The sequence below is a fragment of the Phacochoerus africanus genome, chromosome 8, assembly GCF_016906955.1.
Source record: "Phacochoerus africanus isolate WHEZ1 chromosome 8, ROS_Pafr_v1, whole genome shotgun sequence".
NCBI lineage: Eukaryota > Metazoa > Chordata > Mammalia > Artiodactyla > Suidae > Phacochoerus > Phacochoerus africanus.
Window position 1 is genome coordinate 162,791,181 of NC_062551.1, and position 25,728 is coordinate 162,816,908.

The following is a 25,728-nucleotide window of genomic DNA, read 5'->3' on the forward strand; positions in this document are numbered from 1 at the left end:
ACATATTAAGTGAAATTTTATGTTTTTGTCTTTTTCTATCTGACGTATTTCACTTGGCGCAGTACCCTTTACATCCATCCACGTTGTTGAAAATGGCAATATTTCTTTTTTTTTTATGGCCAAGTTATATTCTAGTGTGTATCACACCTTCTTTATCCATTCATCTATTTTTGGACAGTTAGGGTCGCTTCCATACCTTGGCTATTGTACGTAGGGCTGCAATGAACATGTTACATACATCTTTTCAAATTAGTGTCTTCATTTTCTTCAGAGAAATACTTAGAGGTGGAATCGTTGGATCCTCTGTTAGTTTTGTGGGGGACTTCCAGTATGCTGTTTGCCCCAGTGGCTGCACCAATTTATATTCCTGCCAGCAATGCCTGAGGATTCCCTTTTTCTACATCCCCACCAACACTTGTTTCTGGTCATTTTGAGAATAGCCAATTTTGTCACGTTGGAGGTAGTACCTCACTGTGGTTTTGACTTGCATTTCCCCCGACGCTTAGTGATGTGGAAAGTCTTTTCATGTGCTCGTTGGCTGTACATATATCTTCTTCGGAAAAATGTCTGTTCAGATCCTCTGTGGAGGGGCTGATTTTTGAGATATTTACTCCACTATTCTAAAAGTACTTTTTCTATATGTGTCTTAAATCTTTAAAGTTTTTTTTTTTTTGCAAACAAGCATATCATGTCTTGCTTTTTTATCCAATTTGATAATTTCTATATTTTGATTACAATACTTAGGATATTTATATTCATGTAATTGTCCATATGCTAGTTTAAGTCAGCTCCTTTGCTATTTATTTTCTATTTGTTCGATTGGATTTTCTTTAATCCCCCTTTTCTTGTGGCCTTTTTGAAATGTTCCATGGTATTCCTTTAAAGAATGGTAGAAGCTGTAGAATTGTGGATGAGAAAAAATGTTATGTCTTCCTACATACATTAGAAATTGGAAAGAGTCTCAGTAATTGCCACTGAAGACAATTAGATTTGTGCTGTATAATAGAAATGTAATTTGAGCCAAAACTGAGCCAAAGATGGAGTTTAAAATTTTTACTAGCTACATTAAAAAATTAAAAGTGATAAAATTAATTTTAACAGTAATTTTAAATCAGTATTTTCAAAGTATTATCCTTTCAACATATAATTAATTTAAAAGTTGTCAATGAGCTTTTTTACAGTTTTTTTTTTGTAAAAAGTCTTTAAAAATCTTTTTCAACAGTCTTCAAAAATCTTCAGAATCTTGTATTTTACACTTACGGTCTCTCTCAATTTGGACCAGTCACGTCTGTAGGCATAATGTGGATTTAGAGGGACTCTACCAGGTTTGGTTTTCATGAATCAGAGCAGAAAATGAAGCTGATGGGTAGAATGAAATTTACTGAAGACTTTGATTTTACAAGTAGTGAATATGTTGGGACAAAAATAGAAAGTGGAATAAGAAGCGGTGAATGGAGTCCGAATAGCTGGCATGGACAATGATCTTGACTGCTGTGTACGAAGGGACGCGAAGTCTTAGTGTGCGTTCAGTGCAGTAGTCCATATGAAGATGGGAGATGGTAGTGGTTTTTAGTCTAATAATAACTATAGCTGGTATTCATCGAATGCACTGTCAGGCACTGTTCCAAGCACTTTGAATGTATTGTATTGACTCATTTATTGGGTGACTTTAAGTAGGCAAATCACCTTTACTTTCATTTTCCTATATAAATAATCTGAAGCTGTACCAGATAATTTCTAAGCTGCTTCTTAATACTTCAAGTTTGTGTTTTGGGTACATTGATGAGGAAATTAGAATTTCTATTCTCAGGGAATTTATAATCAATAAAAGAGGTGAGATGTACCCACTTAATTAAAATGCATGGAGAAAATAATTAGGGGCCTTAAGAGAACTATAAAATGCCATGAGAATCTAAAACCTATTTACTTGACTATAATAAATTCACAGTAAATGTTTAAAGTAGATTGAATTGAATAGTGATAGCTGGTAAATTACTTTTTGTTTTGTTTTGTTTTGTTTTTGTCTTTTAGTGCCTCACCTGTGGCATATGGAGGTTCTCAGGGCAGGGGTTGAGTCGGAGCTGTAGCTGCCAGCCTACACCACAGCCACAGCAACTCGAGATCTGAGCCACGTCTGCGACCTGCACCACAGTTCATGGCAACACCAGGTCCTTAACCCACTGAGCAAGACTAGGGATTGAACCTGCATCCTCATGGATACTAGTCAGGTTCGTTAGCCGTTGAGCCACGACGGGAACTCCAGTCATGGGAAGTTTTATATATGGGGTGGCAGCTAATGTAAGCCTTGGGAAGTGGTGGAAGGAGATGAGGAGAGACAGACTGGAATAGTACTGAGTAGTATTAAGATAGTGGAAGAATGTGAGGCAAGAAAGCAACGTGTGTGTTTAGAAAACAATAACAAATATACTTTGCTTGTATTTTTAGGAGGTGTTGAGTCATATTTGCTATGTGATAGGTTGGATTCAAATGATAGAGAATCTTTCATATCCTAGTCAGGGTATGATTGATCACTGCTAATGAAATACGGCGGAACTGGAGAGACTGTGCTATGTATTTCTTAGAAAAACCCACATTTTATACCTATGCTTTGTGTCAGTCATGAGAATAGTTAAGTGCAGTTTTATATTAAAAATACTTATTGGGCTTGAAACTTGCAATTCACTTGCTTTGAAAGTTTGTCATATATATATATATATATATATATATATATATATATATATTTTTTTTTTTTTTTTTCTTCCCATCGTGAGGATGTATGTGGGCTGCTATTTAGGTTGAAACAGGTCTTTGTGCTTTTCTGGATTTTTTTTTTTGTGTGTCCTCTAGCGTAGTGTTTTATTTCTGCTGAGTCTTAATCTTTTGTGATTAAATGATGCTGAGTAAGTTTATGTCAGCATTCTACACACAGTGGGAGCCTAAGGCTGACTGTTTAAAAAACTGTTAGTGTCTGTCCCAGGAGCCAGTACGTAGTGTTCAAAATGTGGCACAAGTAACCAAGTGGAAAATCATAGATTTCTCAGAGGGATGGAAGTTATAAAGGCATTTCTTTTAACTCTGTAAACATTAGAATCTCTCTCTCTCTCTCTTTTTTTTTTCTTTTACTTGTGCATATTTTTATTAGCAGACTAGTGTTTTTAAGCAATGTTTGGTACGTTATTTTAGTCGGCTCGTTCGGGGAATTCATGAAGCAGTCATGTCTGTCTGTCTAATATCTTCCAGGTAACTTGCCCAGGAGTGGTGCTGAAAGACAAGGAGGACGTCTATCTTAGCATCTGTGTGTTCGGCCAGTACAAAAAGACACAATGTGTCCCAGCCAACTTCCCACTGGTCTTCAATGCCAGAATGGTGTTTGAAAAGGTGGGTTCACATATCCAGCCCAGTGTTACCCAATGAAGAATCAGGAGTTTCCTGGTGGCCTAGAGGCTTAAAGATCCAGCATTGCCACTGCTGTTCGAACTCTGGCCTGGCAACTTCTGCATGCCGTGGGTACAGCCAAGAAAAAAAAAAAAAAAAGGAAAAAGTCAAAGTGGTTCCAAATTTTGAGTAACACATATTATTGTTGATAATTCAGAAGGAGATTTTCTTTTCGTTCTTTCTTTCTTTCTTTCTTTTTTTTTTTTTTGCTTTTTATGGCCATACCTGTGATGTATGGAAGTTCCCAGGCGAGAGGTCAAATTGGAATTGCAGCTGCCAGCCTACACCACAGCCGCAGTAACACCAGATCTGAGCTGCATCTGTGACCTACGCCAGAGCTCACGGCAACACTGGATCCTTAACCCACTGATCAAAGCCAGGGATCAAACCCATGCCCTCGTGGATACTAGTCATGTTTGTAACCTGCTGAGCCACAATGGGAACTCTCCAGAAGGAGATTTTCAACTTAAATATAGAGGCTTGAAAATAAATATGCATTATATTATACATTAATTAGTTGCCTCTTTTCATATGGATCAGTTTACTTTTAAAATTGTCTTAGTGGGCTTTATGTAGACTATAGCACATTGAGGAGTTCCTGTCGTGGCGCAGTGGTTAACGAATCTGACTAGGAACCATGAGATTGAGGGTTCGATCCCTGGCCTCACTCAGTGGGTTGAGGATCCGGTGTTGCCATGATCTGCAACTGTAGTATAAGTTGCAGGTGCGGCTCTGATCCCACGTTGCTGTGGCCCTGGCGTAGGCCGGTGGCTACAGCTTCGATTCGACCCCTAGCCTGGGAACCTACATATGCCGCGGGAGTAGCTAAGTTGTAGCTGCTAGCCACAGCCACAGCACGTGGGATCCCAGCCATGTCTGCAACCTACACATACTGCAGCTCACGGCAATGCCAACCTACTGAGCGAGGCCAGGGATCAAACCCCCATCCTCATGGATACTAGTGAGGTTTGTAACCCCTGAGCCACATGGGAACTCCTTTTCCTTTTTTTTCTACAAATAATCACTGAGTACCTGCTTTAGTCTGTGAACTGTTCGAGCACTGGGTAAACAAGACAAACATTTTGCCCCTTTCAGAGCTTTTATTTTAATAGAAGAAACGGACAATAATCAAGTAAATGCATGAGTAATGTAATTTTAGATCGTAGGTGTCATGAAGAGAATAAAGGGAGGGTAAAGCAGAGGGATTAGGAGGATTGCCTGTTTTAAAGGGTGGTCAGAGAAAGCAGTTGTGAGACAGTATCAGTTATCTGAAGGTCTAGGGTAAAAGCATTCCTTTCTGAGCAGAGGAGCAGCAAATATAAAGGTGTCTTACTCCCTTAATGACACCCCTTTTCAGCAGGAAGCGCGTCGCCCCTTTTTCCCCCCCGCAGTTAGAGTTTCCAACTCTGGGGGGGGTGTTGAGGCAGAATACTAACTCCGGGGGTCAGCGCAGGAGCATGGGCTTGGATGCAGTCTTTGATGTGGCTGTCGATTAACTTTTATGGCTTAAGGGCTCCAGGGAGTAACATCCCCACGGGCCTTGTTTACTCTAGGGAGGGTACCTATGCCCAGACGAATATTAATCTCTAACCCCTGTGACTCCGTCTACAGGAAGAGAAGGGCAGAGACACCTTGAGACCTAGGGACATCCCACCCCTGAGACCTCTCTTGGACAAGGACTGATATAGGCAACTGGGCAAAGCCAATGGGAGAAAACCACATCTTTCTGGACCCCATGTTGGTAACCCCCATCTTTAAGGGATTAAAAACCCCTATAGGACAATAGAGAGGGGGGCTCTTCTCCCCCCTCCCAGCTTTCCTGGGAGCTGTTTGCTTTCCTGTAATAATGACTTTATTTATTTGCAAAAAATAAAAATAAAAAAATAAAAAAATAATGAAGGTGTCTTATTGGGAATAAGCTTGATGAGCTGGAGGAATACCAAGAAGGCAAGTATGACCATGGTAACCAGCACAGGGAAGAGTGCTTGCAGGTGAAATTGGAGAAGGAGGCAGAGCCAGCTGTGGTGGTTTTTTTGTAAAAACTTGCGTAACAATCATGGGAAACAGAGAGGAAGTGACAGTTCTCAATTATGTCCAAGGTTCTTTGGTTGAGAAAGGAGTATTTTGGGAATGAGAAAGAAAACACAGAGGCTCTTTCATATATAATCTCTCTTTCCTTTCTCTTCTCTATCCTGCTTCCTTCTACCTTTTCTCACTATAGGTGTTCCCTGAAGCAGTAGATCCTGGAGATGTGGTTGCACAGCTTGAATGTAAGTTTTCAACTTTTAATTCCCGATTGTAAGGGATTTTATTTTTTTGGCCATGCCTGCAGCATGTGGATGTTCCCAGGCCAGGGATCGAACCTGTGCCACAGCCGCAACCTAAGTGCTGCAGTGACCCTGCTGTTTCCTTAACCCACTGCACAACAAGGGAACTCCACTAAGAGATTTTAGAATTACACTCTTTAATCCTAAGTTAGATAAAAGTAAAAACCAGTCTAGAAGAATTTCAAAAATCTTGAGGTCAGACTTTCTTTTTTTACACTTTTTTAGAATTTCAGAATCTACCTGGAAATAACAAAAAATACATGTGCTGCAGAAAGGGAATTTTTCCTTTTTCTGTGTTTAATCTGTGAATAACAAAAAGACTTATTTGAACTTTTTATTGATTAAAATGATACAGGCTGTTAATGGTGGAAGGATTGAGACTCATGTTAGATGGGACTTGGCCCTGCAAACAGAAATATTTCTTTAGCCTCCTTGTGTTGTACATCAAGAAGTCCATATCAGAGGACTGAAGTAGGAGTAGCTTAACATATATATATGCTCCGGCATTTTGTATTACATTCAATACGTTCATGAACTATTTGAAAGTGACATTCTCAAGGCTGTGGATAATTAGCAAATTCTTCAAAGTACTGGGAATCAACTATAAAAACATCCCGCTGAGAACAGTACTGCAAAGGTAAACACTTAGGAATGTTATTCAGGCTCTAGGTATGGAATGAAAAGCCCTGTTATTTATCCTTGTAATTAGAGAGGGATTGGGGGTCACCAGGTTGGTCTAATATATAACTGTGGCTCAAAATGCCAGCAATATTCAGGATCATCAGTGTCAACTGTCCCTTCCACACCTTTGCCCTCTGTGCCCCACTGGGACTCTAGCAATGTAGAAGTATGGAGCCTGGCACTGTGCTAGAATCTGGGCCTGCAGGTAGAAACAGGGCTGGCTCATTGTCTTGCCTTGAGGGAGCTAATAGTTTAAAGAACTCTATATGGCCATTGTCAACATCTGATTTATTTTTTTACAGCTGTTCTTGCATTTGGTATTCTGTTTCCTCTGTGGCAGACTAGCTAGGTGGTAACTTGGTGCCAGAGGGTGACTGACTTTTAATTTTCTTGAACATCTTGTTTAGTATCTGGGAAACTGTGTATCTTAGAGAATATGAAGATAATTATTTCATCATTCTGAAATTTCTCTGTTAAAAGAACGTAATTTTTCCTTTTTGCCAGGGATTGAATCTGAGCCACAGCTCTGGCAATGCTGGATTCTTTAACCCATTGTGCTGGGCTGGGTATCGAACCTGTGCCTCTACAGCCACCCAAGCTGCTGCAGTTGGATTCTTAACCCACCGCACCAGAGCAGGAACTCCTGATCTTTTCATACTTAGTTTCTGCTCTCTCCTTTTACGTGATACTCTCCAAAGACTTGGCTTCCTGTTTACCTATCTTCTGATGGCTTCCATAGCAGTCTTTGTTCCCAACCTTTTTTGAGAGCTTTGGGCCCATTTTTCTTTTTACCTATCCTCTCAGTTTTGCAGTTTTTCTGTTGTCCCCTAACCTGATTAATATGAAAAATTGAAAACATGCTAAAAGTAGAAAAGGTAGAAAGATGAAATCCCATATACCTATCAACCTCAACAGTTTTCAGCATTTGGCCAGTTGTATTAGGTGTTTACCTTGCCACTTAAAAAATATTGGACCATTTAAAAGGAAATTCTGTGTATTGTTCCACTGCAAATATTTTGGCATGTCTTCTAATTGAAAAAGGCTTTTTTTTTTTTTTTTTGAAGAGCCACACCTGCAGCATGTGGAAGTCCAGGCTAGGGGTCAAATTGAATCAGAGCTATAGCCACTGAGCGAGGCCAGGGATTGAACTTGCATTCCTCATGGATGCTGGTTGGGTTTGTAACTCACTGAGACATGACGGGAACTCCCTATTTTGATTTTTAGGTACTTCTGTGGTAGTTATTTTTAATTTGTTTATTTAAGGAAATTTTTCTTTAAACTTTCAGATGATACAGCATTGTTTGAGTTGATTCAGCTTGTTCCACCAGGTACTGTATTGTATTTTGATAAGATGATTGACATGTGAACTCATTTCAATGAAATGCTTTTTAAAAATCTCTTTTCCCATTCTTCCCAGATTAAGAGCAATGCTGATTTCTAGCATTGGTCTACTATGTGGAAAATGTTGGTAGGCCAAAATAATATATACAGAAAGTTTGACATAAGTCATATTTGAACATATTGTTCAAAAATTAAATAGTTCTAATTGAAAGTGGAAAATAACCTGATATCCTAGCATGTTTTGTGATGTTCATAAAAACTGGCTTTTAAGTTTTTGTGATTTTTCTAAGACAATGTGCTTTTGCTGATAAAGTAGTTCATTATCTTTGTTTTTGTATATTGATATTTATTGGGAATGTAAGGGAATTAAAACTATACCTATTTAATAAATAGTACAGATCCTTGCCATAGGGAGAGTTAAATAAAGCCTAAAGGATAGTTTTATTTCTCTTATTGATTTCTGTGATTATACAAGCAATCTATCTTAAATCCTTATTTTACCTGAGAAATGGGGATCTATATTTTGTTGAAAGCTTGTAGTCTAAAAATTTTGAATATCTCTCACACACACACACACACACACACACACACACACACACACATATAACCACAAATTTTAGAAAATGTCTACTTTTTTTCCCAACATGTTACCCAGTATCTAATAATGGCAGGTAGAAAAGAATGGAAGATAGAAAAAAATTGTGGAGATGGTAATTAAGTTTTAGATTTGTAAACGTTATGGCAGTTCGATATGTTTGTTTGTTTGTTTGTTTATTTATTTATTTATTTATTTAGTCTCTTTAGGGCCTCACCCATTGCCTATAGAGGTTCCCAGGCTAGGGGTCGAATCGGAGCTACATCTGCCAGCCTACACCAAAGCCACAGCAATGCCAGATTGAGCCGTGTCTGCGACCTACACCACAGTTCACGGCAACACTGGATCCTTAACCCACTGAGTGAGGCCAGGGATCAAACCTGCAGCCTCATGGCTGCTAGTCAGATTTGTTTCCCCTGAGCCACGATGGGAACTCCATCAGTTTGATATGTTTAAAAGGACTTTCTTTTCTAGGAACTCAAAGGTATTTATAAATTGACATGAATATTCCCTTTCTATGAAAAGGGAAGAGAGATTTAGTAATTTGTATGACGTTTCTGAATATGGAAATGTGTTAACTCATTTAATATAACTTTAATTTTCCCTTCATAGAAAAAAATTTTAAAACATGGCCCTGAAGCAGGTATTTCAGTAAGGCATCAGGCATTATATATTTGTACTTGATATTGTTTCTAAATAGCGTATTTTGTTATAATTTGAATCATAGGCTATCTTTCTTGTAGTGGGTGAAACACTGTCTACCTATGATGAGAATACACGAGATTTCATGTTCCCGGGTCCAAATCAAATTTCTGGACACCACGATTCAAACCGCCAGGTTACCATGAGGAGGATTTCTGGCCTTCGAGTGAGTGCTTACTGTTTTTTAAATGAAGTTGTGATGCAGGATCACGGTCAGAACCCACCACATAGTCCTCAGTACCTGAAATGTGAAAAACCAAGTCAAGGTTTAATTTGGTTTAAAACATAATTGCTTTATTATTATTTTAAACATACTGAAATCTAAATGAAAATAATTTACCAAAATGCATGCATCTACCTTCCAAAACTAACAAGTATTATTTTGACTAAAAGTCCTTGGATTTCTCTCCTCTCCTTTGCGCCCTTTTTCTCCCCTCCCCACTGTCCCTATCTGTCTCTTGGTCTCTCTTCTCTGTATTTTTCTCTCAAAGGAATGACCAGTGTACATTTGAAAAGGTGTACATTCCCACTAGCATTTAGGAAAATTCAAATTAATACAATCGGGTGATTTTTTTAATGCAAATTAAAACAATCAGGTGATGTCATTTTTATAGCCATAAGACTGGTAAAATTGAATAAAAATGACAAATATCAAAGTGTGGAAAAATGGAAACTTTTGTATGTCATTATACCATTTAAACTGGAACAACCACAATTCAGAATTATCTATTGAAGGCAAAGATTCTCATAGCCTGTGACCTTCTAGGTATATATGTCTTTGAGATATATTCTGTCTGGTGTACTGAGAGCCTTTTTTGGAATGTTCATTTGTAGCATTGCTCATAATAATGAAAAATGGGTATAATTGAAATGTCCATTAGTAGGAGTTTAGATAGAATAATTATTATATGTTCATGTAATGGAAATACGCATTCTTACGCCTAAAAGAGAAAGACGAATTGTTATAGTTGATGCATCTTTTCCTCCAACTTCTTCAATTTTTATTGGGTGATTTAATGATATTTCTATTCCTGAAAATGCCTTCCATTTAGATTTAGTGAAGCCTTTGCTGTTTCAAAGAAGAAAAAAGTAAAAGTTGTCTAGATTGAAATTATTTGGAACATTTTTTATTAACTTGATAAAATATTAAAGTGGTCTAAATAAGGAAATTGGGATGATAGATGAGCCAATATTGTGAGTTAAGTAATTTTTCCTGTAGGTCTAGGCTTATGGTTCATTGTATCCTAGGAATAGTAAATTTCAGCATGCTGAAAGTATAAACGGGGACTAGAAAATCTATTAAAATATACCTCCCTTGGGATATTTTCATTGTCTATTAGACAAAAATGTCTTCAAAGAATGTCTTAGGGAGTTCCCGTTGTGGTTCAGCAGTAACGAACCTAACTAGTATCCATGAGGATTTGGGTTCGATCCCTGGCCTTGCTCAGCGGGTTAAGGATCTGGCATGGCCATGAGCTGTGGTGTAGGTCGCAGATTGGGCTTGTGTCCTGCATTGCTGTGGCTATAGCATAGGCCAACAGCTGTAGCTCGCATTCCACCGCTACCCTGGGAACTTCCATATGCTCTGGGTAGGGCCCTAAAAAGATGAGAAAACAAGATAAAAGACATGGTAGAAAAATAAATTGAACAGCAAAATAGTACATTTAAATCAGTTGTATTGGTTACTGTATTTAAATATGAGTGGACAATACACTCTAATCAGTAGTTTGTTGTCCTGGCAAGCAGCGATATACCCTTCCTCAGAATTCTGGTGATTCTGCATAGAATCTGCCTGAGTCTTAGACTGTCTTCCCAAAGGCATCACTGTGGCAAGGATTCAAGTCACGTCTGGCGTTAATCCTGGCACTGTCACAGACACTTGGGTAAACTTGAGCCAACCGCTCCAACGTGGAGATGACATCGTTGGATGGATTAACAAGAGCTTATAAATGGTTAGTTTCAGCACCTGGTGCTTAGAGAATGCTCAATAAATATCAGTGACATGATGACGGCTGTGGAGTCATGACAAGGTGCTGCGGGTGATGCTGTTCGTATTTCCTTTAGGATGTGAACTTCATAAAAACAGTCCATGACTTTCTCATCTTTGATCTTAACTCTGCGCAGTTTTTTGCATGGAGTAGGTACTAAACGCCTCGATTGAATTGAATGAGTGAATTACACTTTATTGTAAACTTCATAGAGGAAACTGACATTTCAGATGTATAGTGGTGAAATTTGTGTGTCAGCTTGGTTAGGTTATGGTGCCTGGGTGTTTAGTCCAACACTAATCTAGATGGTCTCGTGAAGGTATTTGGTTGATGTGATTAGCATATATCCCGGTTGACTTTACGTGTAGGAGGTTACCCTTGGTAACGTAGGTAGACCTCATCCAATCAGTTGAAGACCTGAAGAGCAAAACCGGAAGCTTCTCAAAGAATAAGGAATTCTGCCTCAAGACTCTAACATAGAAACCCCGTTTCCAGGCTGCTGGCTTGCTTACAGATGTCACACTCAAGACTGCAGTTTCACCTTGGCCTGAGTTTCCAGCCTGCCAGCTTTCCCTGTGGATGATGGGCTTGTCACTCTCACAGTTTCATGCACTAGTTCTTTAAAATAAATAGCTCTCTCTGTATATATCTTATCTGTTTTCCTGAAACCCCAACTGATACATACATATGGGTTTTGAAAGATCAGTAAAAATAACAGCTAAAACAATGAGTATTTACTATGTGATTGGCAATATGTGGGGAGAGGTAAAGCGAGCTGCAGTCCACAAATGATTCGACACTCTTCTCTTCCAAGGGCAGAGCTAACTCTGCTCCTTTTAAGTGTGGACTCTGCATAGTGGCTCTAACAGATGGAATATGGCGAAGGGACAGTATTCGACTTTGGGGACCAGGTCATTGGATACACTGTGGCTTCCTCCTTGCTCTCACTCACTCTGGGGGGAAGCCAACGGCCACATGTAGGACACTCAAGCAACTCTCTGGAGAGGACAGAGCTTGGAACAGCTTTGCTGGAGTGTTTATGAAAGCCGAAGAGCCTTGAACAAACTGTCAGATGAGTGTTTGCAGGAGAGTGAGGTAAATGTTATTGGAAGTTAGGGGGAAAAGGGACCCTTGTTATGTAATGGTGTGAAGTTTAGCAGTAGTGCAGGATATAGAAAAAATACGTAATGAAATGGCTGGTCTTTGTACGGGACTTTCAGACAGGGTGTTCGAGAGGCTGTCTGGTTTCTTCGTGCTGCTTAAAGCAAAATATGAGAGGAGAGAGAAGCAAAATAAAGGCCATTAATAACACAAAGAAGAGTTGAAACTTACTTTTTTTTGAGGATTTTCAGCCTTCCCCAATGGCAAATAATGCTGAAAATAAGGAATGACTGATGAACAAAAATCATTCCAGGGCGCTTTCAGGAAATTGTGGCCTGATGGTGAAATTACTGTAAAATCCCTTATTAAAATCACCAAAAGATTCAAGGTGCCTCAGAAAATAATTAACATAGGTTTTATTTTGATTTTTTACATTTTATTTAATTTTTAAAATGTTTAAATTTTTTATACAATTTTTATACAAAGTGATTTAGTTACACCTATATCTGTATATCTATTTCAGATCCTTTATCTATTTTAGGTTATTATAAGATATTAAATACAGTTCCCTGTGCTATATAGCAGGTCCTTATTGTTTATTTTTATATATAGTAGTGTATGTATGTTAATCCCAAACTGCAAATTTGTCTCCTACCCAATTTCTCCTTTGGTAACACTAAGTTTCTTTTCTATGTCTGTGAGTCTGTTTTTGTTTTGTAAATAAGTTCAATTGTATCTTTTTTTTTTTTTTAAGATTCCGCATATAAGTGGTATCATATGATATTTGTCTTTGACTTACTTCACTTAGTGGGATAAACTCTAGGTCCATCCCTGTTGCTGCAAATGGCAAGATTTCATTCTTTTTATGTTTTTTTGTTTGTTTGTTTGTTTTTGGCTGCACCTGCAGAAGTTCTAGGCCAGGAACCTAACCTGTGCCACAGCAGTGATGACGCCAGATCCTTGACCCACTGAGCCACCAAGGAATTCCTCATTCTTTTTATGGTTAATGTCCCACTATATGTACAAGGCATCTTCTGTACTTATTCATCTGTGGATGGATACTTCCATTGCTTCCATATCTTGGCTCTTGTAAACAGTGCTCTGAACATTGGGGTGCATGTATCTTTTCGAATTAGAGTTTTCATCTTTTCTGGCTGCATTCTCAGGAGTGGGTTGCGGGATCGTAAGGGAGCTCTATTTTTAGTTCTTGGAGGAACTTCTAAACTGTTCTCCATAGTGACTGCACTAATTTTCATTCCCACCAACGGTGTAGGAGGATTCCCTTTTTGCCACACTCTCTCCTCATTTTTTATTTATTTGTTTATTTATTTTTTAAGGCTGCACCCAAGGCATATGGAGGTTCCCAGGCTAGGGGTCAAATCGGAGTTGTAGCTGCAGGCCTATGCCAGAGCCACAGCAACGCAGGATCCGAGCTGCGCCTGCAACTGTACCACAGCTCACAGTAACGCCAGATCCTTAACCCAGTGATCGAGGCCAGAGATGGAACCCCGCAACATCATGGTTCCTAGTGGGATTCATTTCCACTGTGCCACAAGGGGAACTCCCATATTTATTATTTATAAACTTTTTTTAATGGTCATATTTTTAAGTTTTATTTTTCTTTATTTCTTTATATATATATTTTTTCTGCTGCACAGCATGGTGACCCATTACACTTACATGTATACATTCTTTTTTCTCACATTACATGCTCCATCATAAGTGACTAGACAGAGCTCCCAGTGCTACACAGCGGGATCCCATTGCTCATCCATCCCGAAGGCAACATTCTGCATCTATTTACCCCCAGCTCCCAGTCCCACTCCCTCCCCCATCCCCTTGGCAACCACAAGTCTATTCTCCAAGTCCATGATTTTCTTTTCTGTGGAAAGGTTCCTTTGTGCCATATATTAGATTCCAGATATAAGTGATATCATATGGTATTTGTCTTTCTCTTTCTGACTTACTTCACTCAGAACGAGAGTCGCTAGTTCCATCCATGTTGCTGCAAATGGCATTGTTTTGTTCTCTTTTTTGATGATGGCCACCCTGACTGATGTGAAATGATACCTCATTGTCGTTCTAATTAGTGATGTTGAGCATCTTTTCATGTGCCTGTTAGCCATCTGTATGTTGTCTTTGGATAAATGTCTATTTAGGTTTTCAGCCCATTATTTGGTCTTTTTTATGTTATGCTTTGTGAACTGTTATATGTATATTTTGGAGATTAAACCCTTGTTGGTTCCATCATTTGCAAATATTTCCTCCTATTGTGTGGGTTGTCTTTTCATCTTGTCAGTGGTTTCCTTTGCTGTGCAAAAGCTTTTAAGTTTAATCAGGTCCCATTTGTTTACTTTTGTTTTTATTTTTGTTACTCTAGCATGTGGGTCTGAAAAGATATTGCTGTGGTGTATCTCAGAGAGTGTTCTGCCTAAGAGGTGTATAGTATCTGCTTTTATATTTAGGATTTTATTTCATTTTGAGTTTATTTTGTGTATGGTGTTAGAGTGTGTTCTAATTTCATTCTTTTACGTGTAACTGTCCAGCTTTCCTAGCACTACTTATTGAAGAGACTGTCTTTTCTCCATCGTTTGCCTCCTTTGTCATAGATTAATTGACCATCGGTGCATGGGTTTATTTCTGGGCTTTGTATCCTTTCCCATTGATCTATCTGTCTGTTTTTGCACCAATATCCTACTCTTTTGATGACTATAGCTTTGAGGTATAGTTCAAAGTCAGGGAGACATTCTTCCAGCTCTGTTCAATCTTTCTCAAGATTGTTTTAGATATTTAGTTTCCATACAAATTTTAAAGTTATTTGCTCTGGTTCTGTGAAAAATGCCAGTGGTGGTTTGATAGAGATTCTTGATTCTGTAGATTGTCTTGAGTAGTATAATCATTTTAACAATATTAATTCTTCTAGTCTAAGAACACTATTTTTATATCTGTTTATGTTTTCTTCAGTTTCTTTCAAGAGTGGCTTGTAGTTTTCAGAGTTCCAGTTTTTGCCTCCTTTGGTAGTTTTTACCTCCTTTGATAGTTTTTATCTCTAGGTGTTTTATTCTTTTTGATGTGGCGGTAAATGGGATTGATTCCTTAATTTCTCTTTCTCATAGTTCATTGTTAGTATATAGAGATACTACAGATTTCTGTGTATTAATTTTGTGTTCAGCAACTGTACTGAATTCATTGGTGATCTGTAATTGTTTTTTTTTATGACATCTTTAATATTTTCTATGTATAATATCATATTATCTGCAAACAGTGGTAGTTTTACTTCTTCCTTCCAATTTGGGTTCCTTTTTTTTGTTTTTCTTTTCTGATTGCTGTGACTAGGACTTCCAAAACTATGTTGACTAAAAGTGGTGAGGGTGGGCATTCTTGTCTTGTTCTTGGTCTTAGAGGGAATGCTTTCAGCTTTTCAGTTGAGGATGGTATTAGCTTTGAGTTTGTCATATATGACCTTTATTATGCTGAAATATGTTTCTTCTGTGCCAACTTTCTGGAGAGTTTTTATCGTATGTGGATGTTGAATTTTACTGAATTTTTAAAGATTACTTTACCATTATTATAAAATATTGGCTGTATTTCCTGTATTATACAGTACATCCCTGAGCTTACCTTGCTCTCAGTACTTTGTACTTCTCACTCCCTACTCCCATATTGCCCCTCCCCATTGCCACTGGTAACCTCTAGTTTGTTTTCTGTATCTGAGTCTGCTTTTTTTTTGGTTATATTCGCTAGCTTGTTGTTAGATTCCACATATAAGTGATATACAGTAGTTATTTTTTCTGACTCATTTGCCCCTCCAAATGATAGCATAATGCCCTCCAAGTCCATCCATGTTGCTGCAAATGGCAAAATTTCTTTCTTTTTTGTGGCCAAGTAGTACCCCACTATGTGTGTCACATCTTCTTTATCCATTCATGTGTTGATAGACACTTAGGTTGCTTCCATATCTTGGCAGTTGTAAATAATGGTGCTTAAACACAGATTTTTGAAAATGCTTAAGGGCGTTATCCCTCAGCAGTCTCAGTAGAGGCCCTGTGGCTAACGAAAGTGAACGCCAATCAAATTCACATGAGAACCAAGAAAATTTTTAAGAGCATTTTATTGAGAGATGCACCATCAGTGTGATTTGAAATGTGGGAGTGACTTTGCAAAATGAAGAGGCTTTCAGACCCCCAGAATTCTATTGACGAGACTGAAGCTTGTTGCAGTGTACAGTTCCAAACATGGTCTACCTCTCATGGCAAAGGAATGATAATTCAAACGATGGAAATAGGAGCCCAGAGAGCGGAGCCAAGGACCATGGGTGGTTATTTCTGAGCAGGAACAGGACTAAACCTCTCAATAAGGAACCTCTCTAACAGTTTCCTGGCTGATTTCCGAATTGCTGTGGACCAGTGATTCCTATTTGCCCCTCAGATTCTCCCATTTTGAACAGGAATGTCTGTAGAGATTATCATCTGCCTGCTGCATGTGTGTACATTGGGTATACGTGGGGTACTTAGTTCATAGGTCTTCTAATTGCAAGGAAGTGTATTCTAGTAACTGTACTTAAAAAACCATACCTGAGAAGGCTGACTAATGATTTGATTTAGAGGCCAACATTCTGGATTTCAAGCTGCAGTTATAAAATATAAGCTTTTATTCCCTTTTTTTTTTTTTCTTTTGTTACGGCATGAGTGGAGTTTACACATGAGAGGAATGCAAGTAATTTGTAGTCAGAGAGTGAACTGTGGTGGTTAAAAACATAGCCCCCAAATTTTTGATGACCCTCTACTGAAAAGGTAGTCCGATTTCTTTGTCCTAGAGTGTGGGCTGAATTTAGGGATGCTAATGAATTGAATGTGACAGGAGCAATAGCGTTCGTCTTCTGAGACGAAGTCTTAAAAAGGATTGTGTCTTCCTCCTCGCTTTTCTTTGGGAAAACTAGTTATTTTCAAGCAGCCCACGGAGAGGTTTATGTGTTAAGGAGATGAATCTTCTTGCTAGAAGTTAGGAAAGAACTGAGTCCTCCAGCCAACAGCCGTGCGAATGAACCTTCTCGGGAAAGAGTTCCTCCAGCCTCAGCCAAGCCTTCAGACGACTGCAGCCCAAACAGCATCATGACTGCAATCCCATGAGAGATTTGGAGCCGGAACCATCTAGCTCAGCCCCTTTCAGATTTCTGACCCTTAGGAAGTCGTGAGGTAGTAAATATTTACTGATGTTTAAACTGCTTAAGTAATATGCTCTGCGGCCGTAGATAACTAACAAATAATCATTCTGGATATCATTAATAAAAGTATGTTTGCAGAAACATAGTAATGCAGTCAATTTATGGGTAACTCAGATTTACCTTTTCTGTAGTGTGTAATTTCTGAAACTTTAAAGCTAGTAGGTCAAAGGCTGGGTTTGTAGAGGGTGGATGTCTGACTTGCACCGTCTTCGAGTGAAGCTGCCCTGGGCACAGGCAGTACCGTACATTTTCATGTTTAGGTGATCGTGTGCTTTGTGTGCGTCCAAATGTTTTCTTAGGTGCTCTGGGACTGTTCCTTTGAATTTTACTCTTTGTCTCTACTTATGTCAAAACAGCGTTTAAGGCTGATGATTGAAATGTTACAAGAAATAGAAGCCAGATTCATTCACCATGGATCTGAATGTAAGCTACATTGTGGGAAGAATTGCTGGAGGAATTGGCAGAGACATATCTCTCTTCCATTTTCAAGAACTACATAATCAAAAACAAACAAACAAAAAAAGGAAGTCTCGTCGTGGCTCAGTGGTTAACGAATCTGACTGGGAACCATGAGGTTGCAGGTTCGATCCCTGGGCTCGCTCAGTAGGTTGAGGATCCAGCATTGCTGTGAGCCATGGTGTAGGTCACAGACACGGCTTGGATCCTGCGTTGCTGTGGCTGTGGCGTAGGCTGGTGGCTACAGCTCCAATTAGACCCCTAGACTGGGAACCTCTATTATGCCACAGGTGCGGCCCTAAAAAGACAAAAAAAAAAAAAAAAAAGAACTACATAATCAGGAACTGTGTTTTTTTAATATGTGGAGACTATGCAAAATATTTCTTGATTTTGTAGTAAATATATCTTAATTTGTAAAACTAAAAAGGGCTGGCATCCGTTAAGTATTTTCATATATTTAGGACTTTAATATTACTATTAAAAATCTTTTAAAATTTGACAGGGAAATATCTGAAAAATGAAAAAATGTTTTTTTTTCTGTAAAAGTGATATAATCATTTGTAAGTGAATCATCAGCAATGAAACTGTTTTTTGATAATATTTAGTGTTACTATGTTGTCTTTATCCCTAATAAGAAATTCAAACTAACAAAGCAGCTGAACCTTGATGAGTGTTTGTTACTGTAGGTCATATTTGCATCACTAATAATTGTCTCTTTAAAAACTAGAGCATCTAATAATATCCTCTCTTTCCTCCTCAGGGAATTGCTCCAAAGCTTGAATTTTCTACAACCTCGGTGATTACTGAATGTCTGATAAGTTCAAGGAAGTGCCGCACTCAGGTTAAAACCCTTATTTAAAGTGTCTAATGCTGTCATTTATTTGTTCACATGTATTAGGCATTTGGCAAGCATTGTTCTTTTATTTCGGCAACAACTCTTCCTTCTTTTTGATCAATCTTTAAGTAAAAATAATTATCATAGGTATTGAGCAGTTTGGTTACATGTTATTTATTTATTTATTTATTTTTAGTGGAAAGAAATACGGCTGCTAGAAAGAAAGATGTTGGGCTCAAGAGAATTAGATAGGATGCCTCTATAAATCCTAAAGAGGTTAAATTCGAAGGGTACCTTTTTAGCACCAAGGATATTGGTGTTAGTGGGTATAGCTTCTTGACTGTCTCTAATTTCTTAAGGGATTATTGCTTAGTGTGGTGGCTGTATTGGTGCTGTCAGATCAGGGGAAGCTTGGACACCTCAGCCTAAGTACCTTCTATGGTTGTAAAAACTGCCTTTAGTAAACTCAGATATTTAGATCTAATATTTTGTTTTGGTCTAACCTCCAACTGAGTTGCCAGGATCATCTTGCCAGGTTATCTAATAATGTGTTGGCATCACTCATACATAAGCAGCTGCGTTATGACCAGGTAACAATGGGCAGCCTGTCATGATAAGACAGTAGTGTATAAAGCCTAGAGGGCCCAAACAGGGCAGGACTAGACCTATGGTGAAAACGTAGAATGTTGATTTCCTGCATTATCAGTTTTAGAGTAGATTGCTCAGGGTGAAACCTGTGACAAGCTAAGAGAGGTAAAATATAGTTATAAGATTATCAAGGGATTATTCTTATTTTGTTTAGCAAAATACTTGGTATGTCAAAGCTTGGCCTAGTTATTTATCTTTCAAATGCAAGCTGAAACACTGCCATCAGAGATCCATGCTTGCAAATGCAGAACTGTGTTATTGACTTGTTATGTACTGTGTACCTTTGTAAATTGTCAGAAATGCTTCCCCCAGACTCAGAAAAGTTTCCTCTCCGCACTGGGGGGTGCGCCCTTCTAGTTGATGGGTAGAATGGTCCTTTTGGTCAGGAATATAACATACACACAGAAGAGGGCACATGGAAGTGTACAGCTTGGTGAAAGACTCCTTACTAAATGTAGACCTGTCACCCCACTGGCAGTTTCATTAGACCAGCCTTTTCCCCTGTAACTTTTGGCTAACTTCTTATTTCATTGTTTGCCATTTGTTCTTTTTTGAATAGAGATGTGAGAGAATAGGCTTTGGTGTCAGTGTTTAAGAAAATATTCTTGAAAAGCAGATAGACTTGAGTTCAAGATCCTTAGAAAAACTGGTTTAAAGATTAAATTAGAGACTACGCATGCTTGGCACATAACATATAATAATAAATTCTGTGGCTGTTACTAGGCTTATTTTTTTAATTAAAATATTTGGATGAGGACTTCCTGTTGTGGCTCAGCAGTAACAAACCTGACTAGTATCCAGGAGGATGCAGGCTTGATCCCTGGCCCTACTCAGTAGGTTAAGGATCCGATGTTGCCGTGAGCTGTGGTGTAGGTTGCAGACATAGCTCAGATCTAGTGTGGCTATGGATATGGTATAGCCTGGCAGCTGCAGCTCCAATTCGACCCCTGGCCTGGGAACTTCCATATGCTGCAGGTGCAGCCTTAAAAAGAAAAAAAAATATGGATGAGATATAGAAGACATGGATGAAAATATATAAGATAGAAAACGTTGTCCTGTAGGCACAACAGAGTATACACTTTGACATTAAAATTCTGAATGGTAACAGCCAGAATTTTAATCTTGTCTTATCTTATTTGAGACCTTGATAAATCCAGTTTTTTCCCAAGTGAATATTAGTTACAATTAAAATTTCAATGGCTATAAAGCAGCATTTTCAGGTTCAAATACAGCTGATGAATAAAACAAACCATTTTAGTTTTTAAGAGAGGAGTGAGTGAAATCAACTTTATAAAATCATTTAGGTTTATAAGTATTCATGATCATCTTTATTTCTTTTGGCCTATTATTTTCAATTTTTTTTTTGTCACAACTGATGTTTTGTCACCAACTGAATGGACTGAAAAAAATTATATTATTGGAATTTTCTGGAATAAATCTAGTTTTCTGCTTACTCTTTTTTACTGATTGCAAAGTATAATTTATTATTAAGTAGTTAAATATTACTGTTAACTTTATTAGTGTGAGTTTGTCCATCTATATCAGGTAGTTTTGCTGTGTAACAAGCCACACTAACTTAGTAATGTATAGAACAAAATGCTTCTCACAGTTGTGAATTGGCTGGGTGGTTCTTTTGGTCTGAACTGGCTAGGCCAGGACTGAATGATCTAGAGTGGCTTCACTTGCATGTCTGGTAGCTGGCTGACTTCCGGGTCTGAGAGGGACCCTCATTTCTGGTGTCTGGCTTGATTTCAGCTGCACTGATGGCCACAGGACTCGCACCATCTAGCAGGCTAATTTCAGCTCCTCCTCATGGTGGCAGGAGGGTTTTCAGGAGTAAAAGGGGACAAGCACTTTTCACGTCTCCTTGTGTCACAAGTGTTATTGTCCTGTTGGCCAATATAAGCAGCTATTTTGTCTAAAACAGTGTAAAACAACTACTATTTTAAGTTTCATTGGGCATTAATAGGCGACATTAAGAATTGATTAGGTTAGAAAGAATGTATCTGTGGTGGCTACAGCGCAGTCTCTAACTTCCTCTAGCAGTGTTCAGCATTCAAACACTGTCACGGAGAAAGAAGACGGAGTCACTGCAGGTTTCATATAAACAGAGGGGGGCGAGAAGGAATTTTGCAGCATTGCTGAAATAGGTGATTACCGGCTCATCTGGGTCCGAAGGAAAGAGACTCTAAGATGTACGGATCTGAGGGAAAGAGATCTAGGGGCTGAGCGGGTGAGGAAGACAAGCAACAGATTCAGTGAAAGTAAAAGAAGAAGGTTTGGTCCGCAAGGGGTTTTCAGAGGTTAGGGCCCAGTGAGTCTGTACCATGATCCAGTCTAAGATGAAGCAGAAAAAGACGGTCACAGCTCGGGAATGGAAAGTCCAAGTCTAAGGTCCTGGAAAGATTCATTGCTTGAACATCTTACTAAACCTCGAAGGTTCTTTTCACGTGCTAACTAACACTGCCTCCTCTGTGAGTCAGCATGATGTCATAGAGACGGGTGAAACGGAGGAAGAAATTCTACATTACTGGTCTAAGTCCTTGAACAAGGTGAGAGGAGGTCAAGGAGCATAGCACGAGCTGAAGAAGAAAGGTGATGAAATAATCCGATGTTGCTGATCTTGTGGACTTAGTTTTCTCATTAGGAAAACACGTTTTCTGGTTTTCCTATCTTCTTTCCCTGTTCATCTACTTTTTAAAAAGTATTTGGCTCTTACCCCTTTTATCTCACATTTGTATGTTATTTACTTAGAAATAGATACCCTTAGCCAGTAGGGAGGGGGGTTGAGAAAGCAGAGAAAGAGAGGTAGGATTGGGTGGTTTTATAATGTGGTTAAAGTTAGGCCATTCAGAGATTCTCAACTGTCCATTTTCTCTAATATTTGAAAGCTTATACATCTAGATAATGCTCCAAAGAGGTCTTATTTACGTGGATCTAACTTTTATAAGACAGAGACTATTTAAATAAATGTTGCCCTAATACCAAAAATTTAGAAATATCCCATTTGATTTTGAAGTTTTAGACTGTTGGCCGGTTTTACTCGAAGATAGAGTCCTCACCATTAAAGTTTGTAGCATGTCTTTTATGATTATTCCCTGTATAAAAGTATAGAGTTAAGACGTTACGGTTGGTTATCTCATGGAATTGTAAAGTTTAAGTTTGGAAGAGATCTTAAAGTCGTAATCACTTTGTATAAGCCAAATAATACATTTTACGAAAATATGTATAAAGATTTTCTTCAGATTTTCACATTGTACAAATATATGTAACCATAGTATGAATGAAACTTTTTAAAATAGTTTTCTCCATAAAGATTTTAATTTTTTTTGTCTTTTTCCCTTTTCTAGGGCCGCACCTGCAGCATATGGAGGTTCCCAGCCTAGGGGTATAATTGGAGCTGTAGCCGTCAGCCTACGCCACAGCCACAGCAATGTGGGATCCGAGCTGCGTCTGTGACCTACACCACAGCTCACAGCAACGCTGGATCCTTAACCCTTTGAGCGAGGCCAGGGATCGAACCCTCAACCTCATGGTTCCTAGTAGGATTTGTTTCCACTGTGCCACAATGGGAACTCCTCCATAAAGATTTTATAATCAACAATTAGACATGTCTGTCTATAATATTACTAAATAAACCCTTTAAAATTATATAGCCAATTATTTGAATACATAATTATAAGTGATAAACCAATGGTTGCATTCATTTTTTGGTATACTGAAAAGCAATTATTCTGTATTTTTTCCTAAGATTATTCAAATGGTTAAATATCAGGCTTCAAAATTCATAAAGTAAATTATTATACTTAAGAAGTGTGGTATAGTATACTTTATGAACTACAAGACAGAGTTATTTAGGAGACTGTAGATTTGACTTCCCCCAGGATCTGTGCATATGAGAGAGACTGATCTAGTTGGCTTTGGTAGATTATATGTGCCTTAAATTACTTGTTGAAGTTTTTTTCTATCTGTAGTTGTATCTATGGTTTACCCCAAGGGACATAATATGTAGGAAATCTATCTCTCCTGACCAAATTAATTTTTACTGTGTATGTTTAGGATAAATTTGTTTACCATACGGCTCCAGTGGAAAAATCACACAGCAGACTGCAAAGCAGAACATCGAGACCACCAAAGAAAAAATCCAAGTCACCCGAGAGAAGTAAATACTGCATAAATGCAAAAAACTACGAACAGCCTACAATTTCTTCAAAATCACACTCTCCATCTCCTTACACGAAAAGACGCATGTGTGAGCTGTCTGAAGACACCAGGCGGCGGCTGGCCCATTTAAATCTTGGACCCTATGAATTCAAAAAAGAAACAGATAAGCCTCCGTTTGTGATTAGACATGTACGTGTTCTTTGAAACATTTCCATCCGAAATTGATCTAATCTGTTCTTCCCTAAAATATTATTCTCAAACTTCTTTCAGCTTCTAGCTTATAGTAATAATTTGCTTTCCTGAATTGTCTGTTAGCCTAGCAATCTAAAAATGGAAAATTAACTCTATGAAAGAATCTATCTTGGTAGAGATCAAGTGTCCTTATGAATGCCACGTTAAATCCTCTCTACCCATTTCCTTTCTTCTTAGACGGTGGACAGCATGATAACTTTACAAATTGAGCAGAAATGTAATTGACATTAGTGCTGAAATGGCAGAGTAGGGCTTTAAAAGCGGACTAAGTTTTCTTTGTGAAAGGAGCGCTCCCCCCTCAAAGTCTTTTAATGGAAAAGTAAGTTTGCCTTGAAATTTTGTCCTGGATCTTTGTAGCAAATTATTATTTGGTGGGGATGGGAAGGCCTTTAAAAGTGAAGAGGTAACTTCAAGGTAACATAGTTTTAATCTTTCCACACGGAAACCTGCTTTCGGTGTGGTTCAAGTTTAGAGCTTGTGTCCATGTGATAATCGTCAAATGGTCTTGGGCTAATTTGAAGGGTCTATTATCAAAATATTTAATGAATATTAAAATTTATTGTTTTAATAAAAATGTTTACCTTAGAAGTATTTCCTTAACAAAATCTTACCAATTAATAAAAATTACTTTGTATAATAATAATAAACTTGAAGATTTTAGTACCTTTGGAACAAAACAACTTTTGGGGATATCTATAAAGCTATCTGATTTTAATGTCTAATTCATTTTTCCAAATTTTAAAATACATATATAAATTCAAACAAGTAAACATGTTCCTTTCATGGTCTGATAGCTTTTTGAATGTGCACCACCTGTACATTCAAATTTCTTTAGATACTTTTTTTAGCAATTAGATGTGCCTTAAGCAACATTTCATTCTATGTTCATATTTTGACTATGAATCCTTTATTATTTTAGTCTAAACTAATCATTTTTATTATAAAAATTGTAATATAATGGATACTTTTAAATAGTAACATTTTATTGAGATTATTGTGGTTACACTTGTCTTATTTTATAGAATTTGTTTTTTTCTGGTCACTTTTTGTTGTTGTTGAAACAGTATCCAGATAATATTTACTTGCTTGTTTGATGGCAATTTCAGAATGCCTTTAATTTTATATTTGCCCATAATTGCAAATTAAATTGAAAAGACATACTAATTGTTAATCTGAGGGAATATTAGCATTTTAATTAAAATGCCTGTGTACAAAGATAACTAGGAATATTTTGAGGGTTAGCCACATAAAAATTGTTTAGGGAAATAACTGCTCTTAAAATGTTTATAATTTTCATGTAAGTGTTCAAAACAAAATAATTTTAATACTGCTTAATATAAACCTTGACATTTTTATTTAAATGATTTCTCTTTCAGCTTTAAAATGAACAGAAAAGAAGCACATACCTTTAAGCCTATAGTTAGAAAATTGCTTACATTGCTGTATAGGACTAGATTTTTCCAATGCTATTTATAAACATAAAGCTACCTTCCCCCCATTTTTAATTGGGTTGCTTGTCTTTTTGTTGAATTCAGTTGTGAATTTTCTTTATATATTTAGTATTCTAGATCCTTATCAGGTGTGTGATATGCAAATATTTTTTCTCATTCTGTGGCTTGTCTTTTCAGATTCCTTTTTTTAAATTTAAATTTTTAAAAATTGGGAGTTCCCATCCCAATTTTTGCCTCGGTGCCTAACTAGTACCAATGAGGATGTGGGTTCGATCCCTGGACCTGATCAGTGGGTTAAGGATCCAGTGTTGCTGTGAGCTGTGGTATAGGTCGCAGATGAGGCTCAGATCCTGAGTTGCTGTGGCTATGGTGTAGGCTGGCAACTACAACAGCTCTGATTTGACCCCTAGCCTAGGAACTACCATATGCCACTGGTGTGGCCCTAAAAAGACAAAAAAAAAAGTAAAATACACACAAAATAAAATATACTATTTTAACCATTTTTAAGTGTATGCATTCAGTACATTC

General features: G+C 37.9%; 1 protein-coding gene across 3 annotated transcripts in view; it reads left to right on the forward strand.

Moving 5' to 3' along the window:
• The window catches only part of SPATA6 (spermatogenesis associated 6), a 122,106-nt gene that overhangs the window by 17,282 nt on the left and 79,096 nt on the right, over positions 1–25,728 (forward strand). For 2 of the 3 annotated variants that reach the window (XM_047789152.1, XM_047789153.1), the window contains exons 2-7: positions 3,241–3,378; positions 5,657–5,705; positions 7,730–7,771; positions 9,123–9,247; positions 18,611–18,691; positions 23,393–23,686. In XM_047789152.1, coding sequence (XP_047645108.1) covers positions 3,241–3,378; positions 5,657–5,705; positions 7,730–7,771; positions 9,123–9,247; positions 18,611–18,691; positions 23,393–23,686 — 729 coding nt within the window. Of the gene's footprint in view, positions 1–3,240; positions 3,379–5,656; positions 5,706–7,729; positions 7,772–9,122; positions 9,248–18,610; positions 18,692–23,392; positions 23,687–25,728 lie in introns of those variants that run through there. The other variant, XM_047789154.1, reaches the window with a different exon arrangement.